The sequence below is a fragment of the Anas platyrhynchos genome, chromosome 1 (assembly GCF_047663525.1).
Source record: "Anas platyrhynchos isolate ZD024472 breed Pekin duck chromosome 1, IASCAAS_PekinDuck_T2T, whole genome shotgun sequence".
NCBI classification, from domain to species: domain Eukaryota; kingdom Metazoa; phylum Chordata; class Aves; order Anseriformes; family Anatidae; genus Anas; species Anas platyrhynchos.
In genome coordinates, this window is record NC_092587.1 from 186,287,756 (window position 1) to 186,310,571 (window position 22,816).

The 22,816-nt window shown below is 39.2% G+C and overlaps 1 protein-coding gene across 5 annotated transcripts in view; it reads left to right on the forward strand.

The window, feature by feature from the left end:
• The window catches only part of ATP8A2 (ATPase phospholipid transporting 8A2), a 316,481-nt gene that overhangs the window by 41,168 nt on the left and 252,497 nt on the right, over positions 1–22,816 (forward strand). For 4 of the 5 annotated variants that reach the window (XM_038175041.2, XM_038175043.2, XM_038175058.2 and 1 more), the window contains 13 exons: positions 3,797–3,896; positions 4,472–4,570; positions 5,454–5,499; positions 7,000–7,040; positions 8,863–8,936; positions 11,801–11,870; positions 14,058–14,185; positions 15,215–15,326; positions 16,117–16,282; positions 18,345–18,472; positions 19,549–19,626; positions 21,260–21,348; positions 22,101–22,145. In XM_038175041.2, coding sequence (XP_038030969.1) covers positions 3,797–3,896; positions 4,472–4,570; positions 5,454–5,499; positions 7,000–7,040; positions 8,863–8,936; positions 11,801–11,870; positions 14,058–14,185; positions 15,215–15,326; positions 16,117–16,282; positions 18,345–18,472; positions 19,549–19,626; positions 21,260–21,348; positions 22,101–22,145 — 1,176 coding nt within the window. Of the gene's footprint in view, positions 1–3,796; positions 3,897–4,471; positions 4,571–5,453; positions 5,500–6,999; positions 7,041–8,862; positions 8,937–11,800; positions 11,871–14,057; positions 14,186–15,214; positions 15,327–16,116; positions 16,283–18,344; positions 18,473–19,548; positions 19,627–21,259; positions 21,349–22,100; positions 22,146–22,816 lie in introns of those variants that run through there. The other variant, XM_038175064.2, reaches the window with a different exon arrangement.

Consider the following 22,816-nt stretch of genomic DNA (forward strand, 5'->3'; position numbering starts at 1 on the left):
TCATTGCTCCTTATAAGCCTTTGATCTCTTATTTCAGGAATTCGTAAGCATCCGATTGATGTCCTTCAGTCAGTTTCATGATGAAAATGGTCTTCGGTATGTACAAGGAGTTAGATGAGCTTATTGGTTGCACCAGGAAATTACCACCAAGGTTCTCAGCTCACTGCTTGCTGCTTTTCACGTGAATATTACCAAAATACCTAATCACTGCTATTTTCTCGTAGCATGATAATGAGTTAAGGTATGATAGTGAGTTAAGAATTAAACTTTTTTTTTTTTTTTTTATTATACAGTGGTGCCTTTTAGAGGAGTCTCTGAATTTTTGCTAGGAAGTGGGGCCAGGCTTTCAGCTGATGCGTACCCAAACTCCTCTAACAGGGCTCGGTGGTGTTTGTCCCGGTTTGCCCAGAGGTGTGACTCGAAGCATAACTGCCATGAATTAAGTTGCAGCTATCAAGGAGCTAGATCTCTTCCAATGTTTGTACACCTGTTCAAACGTGCAGCCCCGCAGGTGAGCAAGGTGTGCAGAGCTAACAGCTGCTGCTTTAGGAAGTGCTGCTTTGTTGTTTTCCTGCCTGTGCTCTGCTCCTCAGCACCAGGAGCTGAACAGTCCTTGGTCTGTGTGAGCACTGCTCTGCAACAACTAAACCATCCCTGTGTTATCAGCATTATTCTCAGCCTAAATCCAAAGCACAGCACCACACCAGCTGCTATGAGGAAAATTAACTCAATCCTAGCCGAACCCAGGACAACATGCATCGCTGTGAGGGAGCAAAAATAATTTATTTGCAATCGTTGTTTTTGTCTTTTAGAAAGTTCCTCTTCAGAGCCCAGTTCATCCGATAAGACTCGGAGCTGAGCAAGTGTATTATGTAGCCTTTCATGAGAAACTTTTTAAAAATAGTAATGCACACCTACTGCGTATAAATACACATGATTATTGATCCTGATCTGTGTGGTAAGTGCTGAATGTGCACTGCTAATTAGGGCCATACCTATTTTTTTGCAGGTGTTTGCCATGTTACTTAGGTAACAAAGCACACGAATGGAAGAACTTGCTGTGGATTAAGTTATTTCCAAAAAGTCGTGTTATTGCTGTGTTTTAAGTTATTTCAAAAAAGCTTTATTATGTTTTCATTAGTACAACCATGAGAATAGGAATGCAGTTTGGAGCTGTTAGCTGTGGAAGTTGGAAATGGCAGAGTGTCGTTAATAAATGGTGCAGCTTGATTACAATCAGGCAAACTCTTGCTTTAATATAATCATGGCAAATGCTCTGGGCATGCCATTTTGTTACAAAAACGTGTTTCTGTGGCATATCATGCAGTTTCACTAGCTCGGTGGCCTGTCAAGCGTTATATGGAGTGGTAAGGTGGAATTTGAGGCATCTTTCTGAAATCTGCCAGTTCCTGACTTCTCATTAGTACGGCCTGGGGAATTCACTTGTGGGGCAGGGCTAAACTATTAACTTAATTAAACCATTTTTTAAAGACACAAGGTACCACTGAAATGTCTTTAATTATATCCTGCATTATAGGAGGGCTGTTACGCTTGGGACCAAGGGAATGTAACTTCAAATGGAAAAAAAAAATCCTACTGCTGGAAATCCTAACAGCATTTCAAAGACACAAACGTCCTGCTTAATATGTTTAAATGCAGATGCAGGCTTTGATTCAGTTTGTTTTGGGGGTGTAATCTGTGTTGAAACCCGTCCCCCTGAGATTCCTGTGAAATACCACTTGGAGCATTTACTACAGGACTCTGCAGATCAATAGGGCCAACAGGATGTCTGTAGCCTGTAGTGCTAGAAATGCTGTTACGTGTGCTGTACGTATGCTTTTCTTTTCTTTTAGGAGATCCAGTTGAAGTAATAACTGGTTTGCATCAGGCCTAGCCAGGGTCGCTTAAAGAGGAAACCATAAAATTGAGCTACAGCTCCCACAGCCCAGTAAGATCGGATCTTGGTGGCTTGTATCTCATCACTTTGACTCCTGCTCCCCCCACTAATTGTACTCCAGTGTCCAACGCAGAGCTTTTCGAGCAGATGATGCTGTTGCCTCTCCTGTCACTGCTTTATTTCAGGAGGTGCAGCAGAGTCTCATTAAATGAACTGGAGCTGGAGCTGGGGAAAGACAAGAGGGAGAAAATGGTTCAAGCAAATAGATCAGTCTTGGAGAATGCCCTTCTCCAACCTTGTACGTACAAAGATAAATGTAAGAGATTCCTGCTGTACTTAATTGCCTGTTGATCAAGGTTATAGTTAAGTTCTGTGCACAGCAGTCGGTTGTGAAAGGCAGATCATGTAGACAAAGCATTTGCTTTTACTCTGAAAGGCTTAAAGGTGCGAGAGAATCGGCAAAACATTTCACAAAGAGGATCACACTTAACGGGAAGGTGCTTGTGGCTTGGGAAGCTTCAATAAAGCAGCATCTTTTCTGTGTTTGAGGGGCTGTGCTAGTGGTGCTTCGGGAAACAGTTCCTCCTTTCATGAAAGGAGGATGATCTTTCAGTTCTCTGTTCCCTGGAAACATAAACCACCTTTATCTTAAAAGCTGAAAACCCAAAAAGAAAGCCTGTCACTGTCTGGCTGGCTCTTCAGGGATTATGTTCAGTGTCTGGAGGACACAGCTGCACTCTAGCTGCAGGCACTTGGTTTTTCAAGTTCCAGCTCATTCTGATGATAAGGGAAGGAAGGTGCTGTGGTAATTCCATGGTAAATAAGTCAGAGTTGCTTTTTTAACTGTAAAAAGTATATATTTTTCTTTCCATATAATGCAGTGCTGTGCGGATGCTGCTGGATGGACTCTCTCTCATGCTGCTCAAACTGTGCAAGAAAATTCATGCTGCAGAACCTTTGTTAGGAAAGTGTGTAGATCATGGAGTAAATCGTGTTCAGGGAGCAAGGGCTTGCATATAATAGTCTCAATCTCTTTTAAGCTGTTTTTTTTGTTTTTTTTTTGGTAATTTGACAACTTGGGTGAGGCTGATATAACTCATTTAAAAATCCAGGGGTTAAACTCTCTTGTCATCTTGGGCACTTTTCCTGAAATTGTAGTCATGCTTACTGTAACAGCCATAGCTGGGTTGGATGTGAGGAGGACAAGTAATTTCATAGCTTAGAGACAAGTCGGTGTAGTGTACTTTTCTTTTACCTTTTTAAAAAATGGACAAAAACCACTACCTGTGGAAAAATAAAATCTTATTCTGAAAAAGCGTGTGTTGTTATTACGGAAGGTTGTTCATAACGGAACCTAGGATGGTTCTGAGCTAGGATAAGAGGCAGTGCAAAAATAGCAGTGTCGAATTTCTCATTTTAATGTTGTTTAACTCTGCCTACCCTGGTGTTACAATCCAGGTTATGATGGGGGTTAGCACTCAGGTGCTTCAGCCTGAACTAAAAGGCTGCCTCTTCGTGGTACGTGGTTTGGACAGATGGCACGTTATATGCTGGTTCTTCCAGTAATAAAGGTTCTACTGATTAAAGGGGGACCATCAGCCTTCTGGCTTTGTATGATACCTCTTGTTCTCACTGAATTTCTAGGTTGGAAGAGACCTCAAGATCATCGAGTCCAACCTCTGACCTAACACTAACAGTCCCCACTAAACCATATCCCTAAGCTCTACGGTTCTTAAAACACAGACAACTTTATCCCTTCATATTCTATACTTGTCTTTACTGTATGAGCTTTAAACCTTTGTCTAACAATGGCTTTAGAAATCTACTTGATTTTTTTCTGTCATAATCCCTGTATGATGTTCAGATGAAGTCCTAAAATCAGTATCTTTTAACCTGCAGCACAGCCAAGTACAGCGTGGTGACTTTTCTACCTCGATTCCTGTATGAGCAGATAAGAAAAGCTGCAAATGCATTCTTCCTCTTCATTGCCTTACTGCAGGTAGAGTTTTATTGTTTTACTGAACTTTTACTGCATTACAGTTATTAAATAGCTTGAATCCTCGTGCTTGTATGTTCTAAATGTATATTAAATAGTAATATTACAAAGGTATATACTTAATAGTTGAAATTAGAGGGTACTATAGATACTTTTTTCAGCATAATTCCTAAAATCAAGATATTTATATTATTAATAAATGAAAACAAGTGCTATCACAAAATACGGAGTTATTGACCGTACTGGAAATAGCATGTATGGATTCGTGTGAAGCTGCTGCTTGTTCAGATAGCCCAGGTGTTCACTTTGAATCAGTGATAAACATCAGTTGAATGCTTTCCTTATTAAGTGAGGAGACTCAAAATAACAGGCCTATACAACAACTTCATCATCTAATTTAATAGTAGTAGTTTCTTCAGATCTTTTAGGATAGTTTGTCTACTGAATTTGGATGTCGATCACACAGAAATAAGAATTTAAGCTCTACCATCTCTCTGCTGAGATAATTGCATAAAATGATAAATTTACTGGAAACTTACTCTTAATATAGAATGGATCTCTTTTTTCCCTCTTCACAGCAAATTCCAGATGTCTCTCCAACAGGAAGATATACCACCTTGGTGCCATTGCTATTTATTCTAACTGTTGCTGGCATCAAAGAAATCATAGAAGACTATGTGAGTATGGATTATTATATGGGGAATCTGTGCTAACAACAGAAGGGGTGCTTCAAAAAGCCATAAACTGCCATAAAGCTGTGCATCTCTAAGTCAATTCAAATGCTGAATGATGGCAAAGTACCGTTTTATTTTCAAAGATGCTGACACTAGTAGAATTTCTGTAGCGCGCTGAGATAAATCAAGTGTTTTCTGTTACAGCTAAATGGCAATCAAAGAAGTTGTATGGAAGCAACTTAGTGAAAACTGGAATGATTCTTTATACTTCTTCAAACTTGCTTACTAGTGCTTTCATTAGAAAGACCTGGCTAGAAAGCCAGTGTTATTTTATTGGCACTGTAGAGTTCCGACAGATCTGTGGGCTTTTTAGTTGATCTTAAACACTCGAGATTAAAAATAAATAATAATAATAAAAATAAATAAAAAATCCACTTTACCATAAAGCAAACTGTTTTGGAGAAAATCTGTGTCAAGTTCCTTAGATACTCCTTGAAAGCAAGAAGATCTTATTATAAAGTTCTGATGAATAACTTAGAAAATAGTTTAAACACATAGCATGTATACTCCAACCGTCACCTAAATACACTCTCGCTCACTATTACTTTTGCTTTTTTCCTCTCCGAAAAAAACAGTTTTGGAGACTTAAGTCTTCTGCTATCGATCCAGGTTTGAGTCTGATTTTCAACATGGGGATGTCTTAAAGTCACATTATTTTCTTTTATAAACTATTCGGATTTAGATGATCAATGTGGCTTTTTTCAAAACTGTCATACAGGCAAAAAGGACCCGGTGTATCCTCTTGTAGTCTGTCCTGTTTCTAGCTCTAATAGTTTCAGAATCTAATGAATTGTAATGAGGCGTAATGAAATGTTTTTCCTTGCAGAAAAGGCATAAGGCAGACAGTGCGGTGAATAAAAAGAAAACATTAGGTAAGACTAAGTTTTAAATATTTGAAGTGCAAATATTACATACCAGAACATGTTACATATGTTCTGTTATATATGTTCATGTTATATATATATTTTTTTTTTTAATTATTTTTTTTTTGAATGTTGTTGCTTAAACCGTCATAATGGTAGTGAGCGATTGTCTTTTTGGACTAGGTGTGTTAGCACCAAACCTTACACAGTGTTTCAGATTGATGCTGGCAGTGTCACACTTGGGGGTGAGAAGTGGGGGGATGAAGCTTTCAGAATTTAATTGCTGATATAACTTCAAGGTTGCCCAAAGTAGACAATTCTCAGCCCCTCCATGAAAACTAAGCGATTTTTTCCCCCTCCAGAACACTGCCCAGACTGTTCAAAAACCCACCAGATGCTGTAAAAGTTTTTCAACTGTTTTTTTTTTTTTTTTTTTTTTTTCCACAATTGTATAGCCTGGGTTGGACAGCTGAGGCTGTATCTGGTAGAACTGTACCTTCTGGGGACTTCGGTGTGCTGTTCAAATGAGCTACGTGTGTGAATTGTATAGGACTGAGGAGAAAATTGTTTACACCTCAAATAGAGGGGCCAGGCTCTTCAACCTTCATCTGTTGCACACATTTCGGTAATACATCTGTCTCTAAAGACTGGCCACAGCTGTTTTCAGTGAAGGGTTTGGTCTTATTTAGGTGTATGTGATGTGCTCAGAGCTGGACTGGCCTTGGTTACCTGACAGTGGCTGGGCATATATGAATATATTTGACATTCCTGCTTAGGTTAGGGTCGTATAAAGTACATGCAGGAGTACCTGAAGAGCTACTGGGCAGACAATGTTCCTGAGTAGATGATCAATGAGTGTGTTAAGACACCATCGGACCTGGGCCTACAGAAGCCAAGGCCTGCTTCAGTTCCTTGCTCCCCCCAAAACCCCTCTCCTCCATCCCTTTCAGCTTTGATGCTTAGGATTCTACTTCTGTCAAAGTTGATCTTTGCTTTTTGGTAGGGTTTTGGGTCGACACTGCTTGACACTGAAGTTTAAGCCCTGTGTGGTGAAATGAGATGGTAGTGAGGCTAGGTGGATCAGAGTGAAACTGGAATGAAATACAGGGCAATAGATGAGAAACAAACAAACAAAAAGACTCATATGGTGAAGATACTTCCCAGTACTGATTAACAATGAGCAATGGTGCCCTTTTATTTAAGGAATAAGTAAAGACGTCCACCTCCTGCAAAGAAATGCCAAGAAGAAATCAGGCCACCAACTATTTTCTATCAGGCGATAAGTGATTGCACGTGAACGTTAAGACAATCCTCTTTTATTTTATTTTTTTTCTTTAATGCATGTGTCTACAGCTTTGGACAAAATGTGGTCCAAACTTCTGAAAAGTATTTTTCGGATTTGTGTGCTAGTTCTCACTCCAGTCAATGTTCCCTGCCGCTGATCTAGTTTTTGAAATTTGCCTGTGTTTTGGTTATTTATTCTGATCTAACTTCACATTTTCTTTCCAGTTCTAAGAAATGGGATGTGGCAGAACATTATATGGAAAGAGGTAAGTAAAACTAGGGGCAGGAGAAGGTGTTCACGAATTTTTACTGCTGGAATAAAGTAAGAGGCCTAGAGTTACCATGCCTTGCATGAGAATTCCCTGTGACCTGGGGTGGGAGGAATCTTCTGTGTTACAATAATGAAAATTGCCATGAGCAAGGCACTGAGTACCAACCTTAAAATTTTAGTACTGTGTTTCAGACAAATGCTGATGAACTTTTTTATGTATTCTTGCTTGATAGTTAATATGCTCCAGGGTACAAATAGTATTGTGTTCTCTGTCCGTGTCTAGAAGAGGAACTTTCACTGCAATGTTGTACTTCTCAGAGAAGTTTAACAGGCTTATATTGATATCTGTGCTCAAAAGATCTTATGTTTGGAGGCTAATTAGTAAGGGTTTTGCTCAAGTAAGGAAGAGAAGCCCTGCAGCACGGTTTCTCACCAGGCTGTGAGAAGCCCTGTCCTGGGGCCTGCTGAGATTTATTGGTAGAGCTTGCTGAAATCCTTCAGGATGCGGTGATCTAACTGTGGCTTTTAATTCCCTTTAAAGACAAAATTAGCTCTGTTAACTAATAAAGGAAACTAAGGAAAAGTACAGTCTTTTATAACCTCTGGGAAATGAGACATAGCTCATGAGACCTAAATGCAATCCTGCTGAAGTGTTAGACTATAACAGAACTAAACTAAAGATTCCTGGGGATTCTGAAGCCTCGTGGTAGTGTTTGTTTATGCTGGTTGATGCCCTGTTTATAACGAGGATACTGAGTGCAAAGATAATAGTTGAAGCTGAGCCTGCAGTCTGTGGTTGTTCCTTCCCCTTCCCCCTTGTTTATACCCTTTGTCTTCTCAAGCACTTCCCAAATTGGTCTGTGTCTTGCACCTGCATATTGTCCAGGCTTGCTTATGTTGTTAGAGATGAACTGTTCTGCGCTAGCAACATGTTTACTCTAAGGCAGACTTCCTATATTTTTTTATTTTGCTGAAATAAAAAAGAATTTGTTTTCAGTGGGATCCAAACAGGGCTAATGACTTTCCCTGTGCAAACACGCCATCTGTTTTATTTTTAATAAATTAACGTGTTCAAGTGTTTTAGGCCCATTTCAATGGGCAATACAGGGGATGCTCACCAGTCTGGTATGCTTCGGGTGGTCCTGGCTTACTGTCTTGAGAGTTGCAAGGGACTTCACTGGTAAGAAGGACTGAGTATGTGACACCTTTTACAGGTGCTGGAAACTCTTAGGTCTTCTGTACTCCAGAAATTAGAACTTTGTGAATCTCAAGTGACTGCAGGCCAGTGAAGAACTAGTTGATGCTGTCTATCTGTAGAAACGATGCTTCTTGCTAGGGACTAATACAAGCAGTGCCTTGTGCATTACTTAGGTGCATGAGTAATATGGAGAAAAAATATGAGAAACACTTGAGGAGAGTAACCTTTAAGTAAAGGTACTTTTTCACCTGGAGAAATCTTTCTGTGGGTTAGATAAGACTGTACTTAAAGAAATGAACTCAAATTTGGATAATAGCTGGATTATTGAATAAAACAATCACTTTTTCTACAAATAAGCCACAGAATTTTACACTCTTCAATAGAGCATATATTTAGTTTTTCTATAGAGAATACCTTACTTAGCCTTCAGAAAAGGGAAGGTTTTGGCACTAGATTTTCAAATTTGCAGTGAAAACTACTCTGACCTCCAGTAGCACTGTCTGTAGTTTTGTGCATGATGTTCTGTTAGGTGAAGGAAAATAACCAACTAACATTGCAGACAAGCATACTGTTTGTTTTTCTCTTCCATGCTACTGTTCTCCTGCCCCTGATTCACCAGGTAGCAGTAGGCGATATTGTGAAGGTCACCAATGGGCAGCATCTTCCAGCAGACATGATCATTCTATCTTCCAGGTATCCTGAGTGGGTGTGGAAATGTCTGATGAACTGAGGTGCAGAGGACTCTAAACTCTGTATTTGCTAGTGGTAAAAACAGACATCAGGTGACACTACGTCTCCTCCACATCTAATATCAGACTTCAACAATGTTAAAACATGCTTTACTAGGCAATTATTATTATTTTTTTTTAGCATTGCTGATGGGTTCTTAAGAAAGAAGGCTTCTTAAAGACTTGGTAGCATTATGTACTTGTAATACACCTGGTGTATTACGGAGTTTGGAAGATGGAAGATCTGTTGCACAAGCTTGGTGCAGTTAATTGTTCTGTGGCCCTCTGAGGACCCCTCCATTTAATCAAGGAATTTTCAGTTTTCTTCCAGTTAATTCCACTGAATTTCCAGGATATTTTCTTGCTCCTCAGGAAAGATTTCTTCAAAAGCTGTTCAAACAGTTTGAAAATGCTAGCCCAGCTGGCATCTGAATAAGTAGCCAGCAGAATAGGTTTTGGGCTTCGTTCATACGCTCGTTGCCTTTGGGCCATACATATGTTGCCTCATCCCTAGTGTGGTAGCAACAGCAACATGAGTACTTCTCATTTCCTCCTGTGGGATGTGGGACAATTGAAACAGATACGGTGAAAAATGAAGGCTGGTTGGTGATCTGTGGAAGCATTTAGGTGGTATTCAGCTGCTGAACTATCTTCTGTGTTTTGTTGGACAGCTTAAGGGGTCAAATCAACACCACTAAGCACACAGGCAAGTGAGATTTGAACAAGAGACAGTAGTGCTGTTTGTGTTCACACTTTTTTTTTTCTAAGTAGAGACAGGCACTTTGCTTTCATGATTTCCTTCAGTCCACACAAATACTTTTCAACAGAGATGACTACAGGTTCACTGGTCCCCCCCTTGTCCTGTCATTATCTGATTGAGCAAAAAGTCACTTTCTGTCTCTCTCTTTTTTTTTTTTTTTGATAAGTCCCCTTTAAGTACTGAAAAGAGGCAAATTTAATGTGATCAAGGGTAGAGGTATCAATTTTTTATAATGAGCAGTTGTCAACTTTCACATGCAGTTAATTAGGCTACTCTTAGACATAAATAACTTTCTGTTTCAGTATTGAAAAATACTTGTTCTGCTAGAACTTCTTTAATTTATAACACTAAAAAAAATCCACCACAGAACAACAACAACAAAAAAACCACTAATTTCTGATTTATACCTTAACTTGCATGGGTCAGCTTTTTGTTCTATATTATTCTACTAACTTGTTATCATTGCTAATCATATAACTGAAGAATTAAACCCAAAGTATTTTGATTTTAGGAGATGCTTTGCTTGAAATAAATAGCAATTTCTATGGCAGTTCTGCTATACAATTGGTTTTATTTCCATGAGTCTTTTAAATGATGATGCTAAGTGTCCTCAGTTCACCAGAAGGCATTGCATGCTCTGAATGGGTGAGAGTTTCTTGTGTGTGTTGACTTTCTGTCTGAACTGAGTGTTGGAGTTGAAGAAGTAGATGATTGTTTGTTATCTTGATTCTTTTTTTTTTTTTTTTTTTTTTTTGCTTCATAGAAGAAAGGTGACATCAAATGAAGTTCACATACAGAATAAGTTTACATGAAACAAAAATGAAGTGATTTAAACCCAAGCAAAGCTTTGTATGGAAACACTTCTACATTTCTGTGGAAATGCAAGGAATTGCCTTGTGAGAGATCTACCTCAGGAGTTAACCACTCCAGTTGTTGTGGATAAACTGTTTCTAACAAGTACAATTGGAACCAAGCTGAACTTTCACTATGACTTCTTTGGGTTTGGGTTCAGGTTGATCTTATAGGAAGAGGTAAAGGACAGCCTCTGCACCTTTCTTCTTGAAGAAACTACCAATGGAGAGAAAAATCTAGCTACTTACTGTATTATATGTGTACCTGTCCATTTCTTAACAATACTTTTCCTAAGGAACCTTTTGTTGCTGATGCTTCTGCTAATTATGTTTGCTATAATTGGTTATTTTGGAAAGCAAATAGTAACGTCTCAAGAGTATGAATAGTGATATACTGAAGGAGCACATGATTTGGGTCCACGTATGAAACTGATGTTCCCTAACAGCCTAAAAAGGCAGTGGTAAAAACAGTTTTGGGGGTTCCATACAGAGGTTTTAAATCTTAAGCAGTGTGTCAGGAAATAATTGGTGTTAGGTAGTACTGTAATAAGGTAATTTTGTTCTGTGCAGAGATTTTCCACTTCAGATATAGGTAAGATCTCGACTAACAGCAAATCTGGACAACTATGAGGAAGATTTTTTGCTACTCTAGAAGATGCAGCCCTCAGTTTCAATCTTATCATACCTTTTCTCATTTTTTTTTTTAAAGGGGTGAAATAAACACTGCTTAGCAGTGACTTCACGTGTACTTCCAGAAGTTTCTCAACTTAAAGGTGGTCCTGTGGCCACAACCTTTAGTGTGCGTGGTTCACAGACAAAGCTCAGTAGTAGAGGGCACTACCCTCTTCATCCCATTGCGTGTCCACTTCTTACACTGCTCATTAATTAGCATTGCATTTATCCATAGCTCATGCAATCTGAAGCAATATTACGGACTACAGTGTAAAATATTTTTTTCAGGCACCCAAGTTAATTGTGATTTGTAAAATTCTTTAGACCTGTCCTTCTGTATAATTTAATATTAGAGCATTCATATTCAAAGGCATGTCTGAAAAATGTGTGCTCTTAGCTGGCTCTTTTATGGTTTTATGCCACGAGTATTGATTTTTCTCTTCTGCAGTGTATTGAAGACATGTATCACGGACCACTTCACTGCAAAAGGAGTATATAAAAAGTAATTAATTTTTAATATTGACAGTCTTGTTGTGCTCCTTACAGTGAACCTCAAGCCATGTGCTATATCGAAACAGCCAATCTCGATGGGGAGACGAATCTTAAAATACGACAGGTAAAACAATGAGAACTTTGCTGTTTTTCTGCTAGGTACTAGTGTTAGCTGCAAGGCAGACGGTAGCTTGCATGACAGCAGTACTAGTACTGTTTAAAATAAATAAAATAAGACAGTAAAATATACATCTCTTTCCAGGTTGCTGTAAGCCTTTTTTTTCTGACAGATACAAACCCAAGCAGTAATGTTTCATGTACAAATCGAAGGAACTAATCCAGAGGAAAGGGGGGAACATAAGCCTAAAAGAGGAATCAAGCAGACCTTGGCTGTGTTTTGCTTGAGGTGCAGGGAGTACTTTTACCAGTCTTACTGCTTGCTAATGATAGCAGTAACTTCTGTCAGAATGTGAAACACTCCAAATACTTAGATTTTTTCGTCTGCCTCTTTGAGTCAAGCTCATCTCTAATCCTGAGAAGATGTTAAGGTATCCACTCTTAAATGCACATAGCATTGTAGCTGGGAGAAGCCTAGTGTAGTTTTTCTGGTGGATGGTTTGTACTGAGAATGAGTTGTAGCTCTTGCATTAGTATTTACTGGAGATGCAAAAGCTACAGAACTATTATTAAAAACTAGAAACTGTGAACGTACTATGGATCTGCTCTCTACTCCCTTGCTAAATGGGATCTGTTGACACAGCTTTTGGAATAGATTTTCAGGTAGTCTTTTATCTATTGGTGCCTTTTTGCTTTCCCTAAGCCATGATAATTTTTTCCCCAAAGGTGGAGCTTTTAAAGACTCGGCGAGTACAATAATGGCTTAATGTTTTTTTTTTTTTTTTTTTTTTTGTGAGTTTAAACTTTTTTTTTACTTTTCTCCATTTTTGGGGAGATGGTGAAAGTCTAGGCTACAGCAGAGAGTAACAGTGCTAGTGCTCTGAAACTCTGACAGTGAAATATGAAGCTACGAAGCTAATTGTGCCCATTGATGAATGAGGTTTTTTTATCAAGTAACTATTTGATAATACTGATCTTACTGGGAAACCCAGGAATTTCATACTAATTTAATATAAAGAACTTCAGCAAGAAGTTGTGTTGATACACAGCACTTCCAAAGAGTAAGCAGAATGGAAGTGGTAAAGTGCTGTATTTAGCAAAAAAAAAAATAAAAAATCTTGTAGTTGTGGTCAGAGATGCAATTTCTGCTTTCACATGTGCCAGTCTGTTGCTTCTCCCTCTGGAGTGCTCAAAGGAACCTTTTATTATGCTTCAGTTAACTTGTTCCCTGTTGGTGCTAAGTAGTGGGGTTAAGTTTGATGTTTCTAGTTTTGTTGAAGAAATCCTTTTCATTATGGTGTTTAGAAAGAGTTCAGAATCTCTTTGCCTTCTTTCCCAGAGTTAGGAAAAATGAGTTTGGAGTAGAATTTTGATACACTGAGTGATATATACATATACATATATATATACGTATATATATAAAATATGGTTTAAAAGCTTGTTTACTACACTTGAGGAAACATGATTTCCTGTTCTGGGTTAGCCCGATAGGTCAGATTGGGGTTCTTGTCAGATTTTATTTCCTTCTGGACACGTGGTTAAAATACAAAAATAAGGTTGTGGAGGGTTTCTTCTTAAAGACTTGTTCTGGCTTGCAGTGCTGCAGTCAAATTCTGGCAAGAGAAACTGAAAAATGGATCGCTCTTAGCAGGTGGAGGTAATCAGATGGAAAGCAATGGAGTGTTGTGAGTGCAGTCTCAGATGGAGTGGCAATGTGTTAAGTTAGGGTTGCATCGTGGGTTTGTAATTAACCTTGAGCAGGGTCAGAGCACAACGGCTGTAGTGAGCTAGGAGAGACTACTTTTAAGAAGGACTATATTTAGCAGCAGTAATACATCATCAGAGCTACACTTTGAGAGAAAAGCCAAGCTTCTTCATGGTGCATCTATCTTACTTCCTCCTGCACATGTGAACATTTGTGGATGTGAATTTCCTCTTCATCACAGAGATCCTGTAGGCTTTTTGGTAGAGGGATTTAAGACAATCCTATATAAGCAGGCTCATGTACGTTCATCATAGTTAAGTCTTGTGGGAAAGTTATTGATTACTCATCTAAAGACAAACACAACATGAGAAAACCCCAGAGCCAAGCAAATTTGTTATCTGAATTATTGGAAGAAATAACTTTTTTTTTTTCCTAGTTGTCTTTCTAATTATTTTTTGACAAGAACCTCTCTTGGATTGGTCTGTGCAGGGATTGTCTCAAACTGCTAGTCTGCAGTCAAGAGAAGAACTGATGAAGGTATCTGGGAGGATTGAGTGTGAAGGGCCGAACCGCCATCTCTACGACTTCACTGGGAACTTGCGCTTAGATGGTCAAAGGTACCAGCTTGACAGCAGAGCTGTAAACTCTTTTGGTTGGGAGAAATAGTTCCTGCGTGCTTTTCATCTCCAACATTGATTAGATGCCTGTTTTGGGTGGGGTGGGCACAATGCAAACAATTATCATCTGTGAGTCAGAGCATCTGCCAGTGTAAGATGACAAAGTTCTGCCTTTCTGTGGAGTCTTCTGCTTTTTAAGCGAGACATGGCTTCTTTGGAATCAGCTCTTCTTTTAGTCTAAAGAGACACTTAAGAAAGAGCAGAGGAAATGGTTATATTTTTAGGGGTGTCCTGCTACAGGAGACATGGAAAGGAAACTGGAAGCCTTTACTGTCCAACAGGAGCCAAAGGCTGTACCAAGTTGAGATATATACAGGAAAATGATTCCAGAATCTGGAGTCTTATTGATGTGGCTTGTATCTGTTGCAACACTTGAAAGAAAAGAACTGGGAATACACACTTAATACTTTAATAGGACTTGAGGAGTCAGCAGGAACTTACAGGTTTTGTCTTACTGTAGTTGTTTTCCTGCACCAAAGGTATCCCACTTGGCTATGTAAGCTGAATAGTGCCAGATGCAAAAATAATGCCAGATCACTTGCTTCTCGCTTGAAAAAGTCTCATGGGTAATGCAATTTTACCAAAATGTTTCTGAAATGACATGTGTAAGGCTATAGTGTGCTTTGAATGGATTGTCTGTTTGCAAGTGTGGTGCTTCTCTGTCATGGGTGTGAGACTTCGGCTAATAAAGTGAAGCATAGAGTAGGCTTAGAGCTGCCTCAAGTTCTGGGCAATTACAGCAGCTCTCTTGAATCACTCACCTTCTGCTGCGCTTTGGGTTTCAAAACAGCACTGAAAACCGTGTGTTGCATGGATAACATAAGATTGTGGGCAATATAAGTTCATTAAAATACTTTTTTTTTTTTCTTATGTTAAAGAGTTTTGAAGAGGGGGGAGTAATGCTGAAAGTCTAGCTATTTCCTGAAAGCATTGTACAGAATTGAGAGCTGCATCCTTCTTGCTTTGCAGCCCAGTTCCTGTTGGTCCAGACCAGATCTTGCTAAGAGGTGCACAGCTGAGGAACACTCAATGGGTCTTGGGTATTGTCGTGTATACAGGACATGATACAAAACTCATGCAGGTATACCCTTAAAGATTTGGAGCATGTTCTTCTAGAAGCTGATGTACTTCCCTGAATTCTGCCTGTATTTAGATTTGAATTCATGACATGGTTTGACTCATACCTGTTTAAATTAAATCTTGAGGAGTACAAGGATGCTACTGAACTTAAAGTTATGTGTGCATAAAAATTTATGGAGGTGTGTCTCACAACACTTCGTTGTGTCAATAAACTAACTGTATTATAACTTGTTAGCTATACAGCTTTTAAAAATTAGGGTTAGCTACTGAGGAAATAGTAAAGACTACCTACAATTTTAGCACTTGGAGTTAGTAAGGTTAAGACTACAGTTTGTATTGCCTTAATGAATCACCGTCCCTGGGGGTGTTCAAGGAGAGGTTGGACGTGGTGCTTGGGGACATGGGTTAGTGGGTGACATTGGTGGTAGGGCATGGTTGGACCAGGTGATCTCGGAGGGCTTCTCCAACCTTAATGATTACATGATGGGGAGGGCTTGGAGAGTCCAGAAACATGTATGTGCTGTTCACCTCTGACCATCAATGGCATGTACAGCAAGGAGATGAGTACTAGACCTGTAGAACTGAATGTTTCTCTTGTCCAATCTTCTGTCAATTTAGCAGTCATTAGGAGTATTGGCTCCTCTTAGGACCTTGTTGGCCTTTGCATACAATATCGGGCTACGTAGAGTTGAAGCAATGAGTTCTGTAACTGACTAAAAACGAAGGATGAATTTGCTTTTGCTACTTGATATTGTTGAAGGCATTATCAGACTCTTTCTGCTGCTCTTCAGAATTCAACCAAAGCACCTCTGAAGAGATCAAACGTGGAGAAAGTAACCAACGTGCAGATCCTGGTTTTGTTCTGTATTCTCCTGACCATGGCCCTTGTGAGCTCTGTAGGTGCCTTATTGTGGAACAGAACACACGGCGAGGTCGTCTGGTACCTTGGCTCCAACAGTGAGTATGCTGGCAGGGTGCTCGGAGTGTGTCCTGGATAAAATAAGAAATGGAGAAAGAAAAACACATAAGAAACAAAGCCTGTTGCTAACGTTTGATGGCCCAATTATTTTTATTATTATTATTATTTTAGAATGGACTGGCATAAGTCCTATCATGTCTGTACATATCATGTACGTGACTAAAGGGTAGCAGGTCCCAGATACATGGTGCTAACTTGGATTTCATGCTTGTGTACAGAAGAAAAGGATTTGTCTAGCTGTGTTGTTTCCTGATTTTCAATGAGATATGTTAATCTGTTGCAAAGAACTGAAATGCAGGCTAAATCTTGTGATTTTTGTATTTGCTGTGTGTTTCAGAGTTGCTTTGGCTTCTGACTTCTGTCATTAGTAATGAGAAAACTGCTTAGCATGCTTAAAGGGGGTTATTTGTTTTTATTCTTACTCCTTGAATTTATTAGTTCAGATATCAAATATGGGTCTTATGCAAATGCCTAACAAAGAAATACAGTGCTGCCCATCAGACTTCTGTCTCGGGGGTTGTATTATCCAGGTATAAAATGTATTGTTACAAACACCTGGAGATGTAAATCCGAAAACAATTCTCACTGCAAATTGTCTTTCTGGTGGTGATGGTAAAAACAGATGGCAAAAGGGATCTTCAGGAGTTTAAAACAAAATTTAGTCATGATAGTAATGGGGGAAAAAGAACTTTTATAGGAAGAACATGGAAGTGCCTTGTACTTCACTCCGATTTTGGTAGCTGTAATGTCTTCTGGTAGCAATATCAGTGACTCCAAGCTTATTCCCTATCCTCCACCCTGCTTTTTAACGAGCAAGTTTAAAAGTTTGTGTCTTCAAATGACAGAAGGAAAAGATGAATGAAACAAACTCTTGAACTTGTACTAATATGAAACAGATGCAACCTTTAATGTAGTATGAGGCAGTAGTTTGTATGGATGCTTCCCTATAAATTCAACACACAATTTCCATCACTTCACTAACTGTGGGAAATGCTTTCTTCAGGCAGACAGGGAGACTTGGAATCTTTCTTAAATGTCTGATTTTTATAAGGACTGTATTAGGAAGAGTATTTTCCAGTTGGATGTGCTTCTGTTCTTTGTGTTAATTGAGCAAAGATACAGAATTCATGTGTGTTCATGCTTGGAGGAGGTTCCTGAGTCCAAACTACAACTCCTTGGCTTTTATCTCCTAGTTTGCTCCGCTGCCTTCATCCCAAGTCATTTGTAACACCGGAAACCCCGTAGTTATGGGCTGTGACCATATTGCACTGGGTGCTCTGCTGATTGAAGTGGTTCCCTAAGCTTCAGAGCCAGGTGCAAGCACTTAGACTATGTATGGAAAGAGGCTGTGGTTGGCACCATGGACAGGAGATGCTGCCCTGTGCTCTGCTGGACCACTTCTGATCCTGTCTGCTGTTCATAAATGCTTTCCCTTCCCTTTAGGGCTGACATTGTCACTGTTACTAACAGCTCTTCTACTTGAGCCGGATGCCTCAGTTTGTCTGCTCCATGTCTGAAGTCATTTTGTTTACTTATTTCTTTAGTGTGAGTGACTTCTCAAGTCTGCTGATGCTGACAACTTTTAGGACAAATTTTATTCTTTGCTCTGTTTTTAATTCACTGTTTCTGAAGGGTGAAGTTAAGCTACTAGTGATATTGGTGGCTCTTAATTGGGGTAGTTGACACATTGGATAAATCACTAAATTTGGGTTATAGTGTGGAACACCATACATCTTGCCATCTGTTCAGCAAAAAATATTCAGCAAGTGTTCTGATCTCTAATACGTATCCTCACCAATCTCGCTCTTCTTCACCTGACGTGGTATGCTATGTCTCCAGGCACGTGTTCTTTGGGTGCTTTTATATATTTAATATTGAAATCAGTATTGAAAAGACCCTTTTGCTAAGCCTTAACACAATTGCTGGTTATTTTAGTGCTACTATATACGATAAGGGCAACTACAGAAAGATGATTGCCCCTATATTGTGTTACTTAGATTTCTGCCATCTGTATGACGTCATGTGTCTTTCGGTCCACAGGAATGCTGTCTGTCAACTTTGGATACAATCTGCTGACATTTATAATCCTGTACAACAACCTTATTCCAATCAGTCTTCTGGTGACGTTGGAAGTTGTCAAATTTACTCAGGCTCTTTTTATAAATTGGGTAAGTAACAAGACTAAGATGTATTAACATCACTTTGGCAAAGTTTCATGAAAAACCTGAAATCTTTACCAGACTTTCTGGTGAGTTCCCGATGCAGCTTCTGAGAAAGGCAGGGAGAAGTTCAGAAGATCTAATTTGTGCTGTGCTCACTAAGAAAGGACAAGATGTAGTTGTAGGAAGCTCTCCTGTACAAATGATTGCTTTTGTATATTTTGGGCTTTCAAGATGGGAGAAGTCGTTCAGCAGACTCATTCATGGTTGTTTAGATAGCTTTTGAAAACTCCTTGGTACCCTGTAGCTTCTCTTGGCCACAGCAGAAGGAAAGACGGAACTTGTTTGTGCTTTTTTTAAACCCTGAGGCTGGTAGTCAGGTCCACCATGGTATGAGTCGTGATGTTTCTCTGAGGAGATGAGTTGGTGGTGCCTTATGTTACAGAGTGGTGATACCTCTGTTCGTGCAGGCGCTGACTTCAAAGTGTTTCTCTTCACTTATGTACTGAAAATATTTTAGAGATGTCTTAAGCTCAACTGTAACAAGTGGAGGAGAAACATTCCTGGTCTTGGTATGCAGTAATGCTTGGACTTTCAGTAAGGTTAGAGAGGTTCCTCTAAAATGCAAGTAAATAAGATCTGGTTTGTGTGTGTTCTCTGAACTGCTTATAGCAGCTATTTTGTTCACCCTTCCAATTAAATATAGTAATCAAGAGTTGATTTTACTAAGTCACTAATTGTCTCTTTTAATCACAGGTTGGAGTAAATTGTGTTGTTCTTGTAACTTAAGACCTATATTTAGAGTGGCCTGTTAGAACTTCTTCCCATTGTATGTAATTCTTAAGCTGGGGGTGCAATGAAGAAAATACCAAATTACCATTAATTGAGTCAGACTTTTCTCAGGTTTATGCAGTAGGGAGGTACCCCGTGGAAAGGAAACCCTGCTAATCAGCTTGGTTGCTGTTTGTCAGAACCTCCACCGATGGAGTTAAGGCAGTCAAGCCAAGTTGGAGCTCAACACAAGAAGACTGGAGACTGCAGTATTTAATTTGCTTAGCATGGGTCTAACTTTGCTCTCATTTCAGGACATAGATATGTACTATCCTGAGACAGACACACCTGCAATGGCCAGAACCTCAAACCTTAATGAGGAACTTGGGCAGGTAAGAAAAAACTTAGGTATGTATAATGTTGTTCTGTGACTGGGGAAGCTGGAAGGTGTGAATGAACGCTGTGAGCTGTGCTGTGTTCTATTGCGCTGTGGCTCAGGTTAATGGAACTTCTTTACTTTCATTAGTCCAAGTCTTACCAGTATGAGACATCACAAGATAAATTCAAGGTCATACAAGCAAATATAAGCCTAGGAACTGATTTTTATTTTTATTTTTATTTTTTCCCACCTTTGCTCTGAACTGACTTTGTCCTTGAGCTGTGTATACCAAAATAAGATGTACAGGACTAAGCTTGGCTAAAGAGCAGGCCAGAACAGCCTTAGCCTTTCTTAGTTCTTCAAGTTTCTGACAGCCTAACAAGAAATGCAAGTCAAAAAAGATGCAGTTTTAATCTTAATTGAGATGCTATTCCTTGACAAGCATTTCCATTTTCTTCTCATGTAATGATTATTGTATATTAACTTGTAGTTCTTAGATATTTATTGCAAATACTGCGCAATTCTGCAAGTGAGACTTTCGAAATGGAAGGGTTTTCCAAAAAAAGGCTACTGCAGAACACAGCTTTGCCATTGAAGTTTTGTAGTACCACTGAGAAATGCTAGCTTTTTCCTGTGACCACCAAAATCGTGTGTAACTGAACCAAATGAACTTTGAAGTTCCTGTGTATTCCACCTTGAAGACAATATTTATGTATGCAAAATATGTAATTATTGTGTCCAGCTCAGCAGGACAACTGTCAGTATCCATGCTGTCGAATTAAATGGGGCTTTTCTTTAGGAGTGTTAAAATCTGATTTGTATTTGCACTGCTTCGTTGTGAAGTTACTACCGTAATTTGAAGGTTTATTTTTGCCTGAAATTAATTACATGATATGGTGCAACATACCTAATTGGCCCTTAAGATGTTTTCAGAAATAGCTTACCATTGATTCCTTGTAAGTAGCCAGAGTTTTTGGATTTGTTAACTGAACTACTTGATCAGATGTGTTTTAAAACTTTGGTATATGTCAAAATGATTAATATCTCAAAGTTCCTCAGATTTTGGGTACCCACTTTGACTTCTGGTTTGCACAGCTGATGATGGCTGTGTGTCTCGGACTTCAGGACTGGCTCATGGGTAACAGAAAAAGCTTCTGCTTGCCTGTGAAATACCACTCAATGATATTCCTTGCAGAGCAGTGTTTGTGGGTGTAGGGGAGAAAAACACATGGTGATCTTTAGAAAACAGAGTTTCTTCAGTGTTAAACTCTAGCAGTTCTTGAAGAACATGAAAAAACATTTAATTCAATTTCAGGCATTCTGTATGATGTTAATACAGCTGAAAGATTCGGTGAATGTTCAAGTAGCGTAAGCCAGCACATCCATACACTGGAGCCTTGGCAATTGATACCTACTTCTTGGGCATTGATTCATTTACACATAAATAAGAAATAATGCCATTAGGGTTCTCCTGATGGATTTTTGTTTAGCTTTGGTACAATGAACCGAGCTGTAATAAACCTCCACTGGCCAATACTATGATATTTCTGGGTCTTATGTCACTTCCAAAGTTTACCTGAAACTTAATATGTTTTCAGCTTGTTTCAGGTTTTGTTACTTTGCAAGTAATATTTTTTTTCTTCCAGGTAAAATACCTGTTTTCTGATAAAACAGGTACTCTAACATGTAATATCATGAACTTCAAGAAATGCAGTATTGCTGGAGTGACATATGGGTAGGTATGACTTTAGAAACTCTCTAGCTAAATATGTGCATGTTGATGATACATACTGGGGTATCAGAACAGGATTAGAACATTCTGTTCAGTTTACTTTGCAGCATATTTTACGGTCACAGTTTAAAGCTTTCATTTTCATGTCCTGCAACCAAAACTGAAATGCAAACCTGGAAAATACTTTACATGTAAAGAGAAATCTTTTTTGTTTCTTAACTTGTCTGATTGTAATTTAACGTAAACCAGGAGTAATTTCTGACCCTTTCTAGAGGGAGGAAGGTGAAGTCTAAAAACAGCAGTCACCACTCATGCCTCTGTGACTTGCTCAAATAACCAGGATTTCACTACAGCAATATAACTGTAATTGTAGTCGTCAAAAAGCAAGAGTTGAATATTCCATGCACAGGAGGGATGCACACTTAAACTATTTTTGTTCTGTTTTTATCAAAGGGATCACTTTCAGTCACACTGATATTTCATAGCACTTGGCTTTTTGACTCTCCAGTACTGTATCTTTTGTTTGTGCTAAATTTTAAAAGACTAGTCTTAAGATCTCCATGCAAATTAGCCTTTGAGTTTCAGAGTAGCTAAATCAAATATCTCATAAGGTAGAGAACTTGATTCAAGTGTTTGAAAAGCTGAACCCATGATTCCAGTGTTTATATGTATGATGACTCATTGATCTGCCTTCTATCTACTTCTAGTTTGCAAAGTGGAATAAATGTTCTTTTTTTCCTCCTCCTACTCCTCAGTCACTTTCCAGAGTTGGAAAGAGAACGTTCATCAGAAGACTTTAGGTAAATATATTTGAAGATGTCTTATTCTGTGTAGACGATCTATATAAACTGACTGCTTTCAAATTTGAAACAGCAAAAAGCCCAAGGGAACAATGTGTTTGTGTGGAGGCTCCTACTGGAAGAGCATTTTATGCAGAGCTGGTGGGTGGTGACACAACTTCTTTGCACAGAGAGATGATGGGAGAAGGGAAGGTGGGGGATGCACAGTGGCTGGGCTGGCTTGGATGCATGCTAATGCAGTGCTTATTTACAATTGGCAACAACCAAGTTGTAAGGTAAGAGTAACCTTTACAATCAGGCTCTCGATCTGAGAGTACTGCTGATCATTGGCATCAGTAGGTTCAAATCTTTCAAGGAAAATGTATTAAAATATCATGTTTTAATAGATAAACTAGATGTGGCAATGTCTCATGTCGCTTACTGTGAGGGTGGTGAGGCCCTGGCACAGGCTGCCCAGAGAAGCTGTGGCTGCCCCATCCCTGGAGGTGCTCAAGGCCAGGCTGGATGGGGCTTTGGGCAACCTGGTGTGGTGGGAGGTGTCCCTGCCCATGGCAGGGGGGTGGAGTTAAATGGACTTTAAGGTCCCTTCAAACAAAAAAACATTCTGTGATGCTATGTCACGAGAAGCACTCTTACTCAGATTTAATGAATAGGGGTGAAGTGTCTCTCCC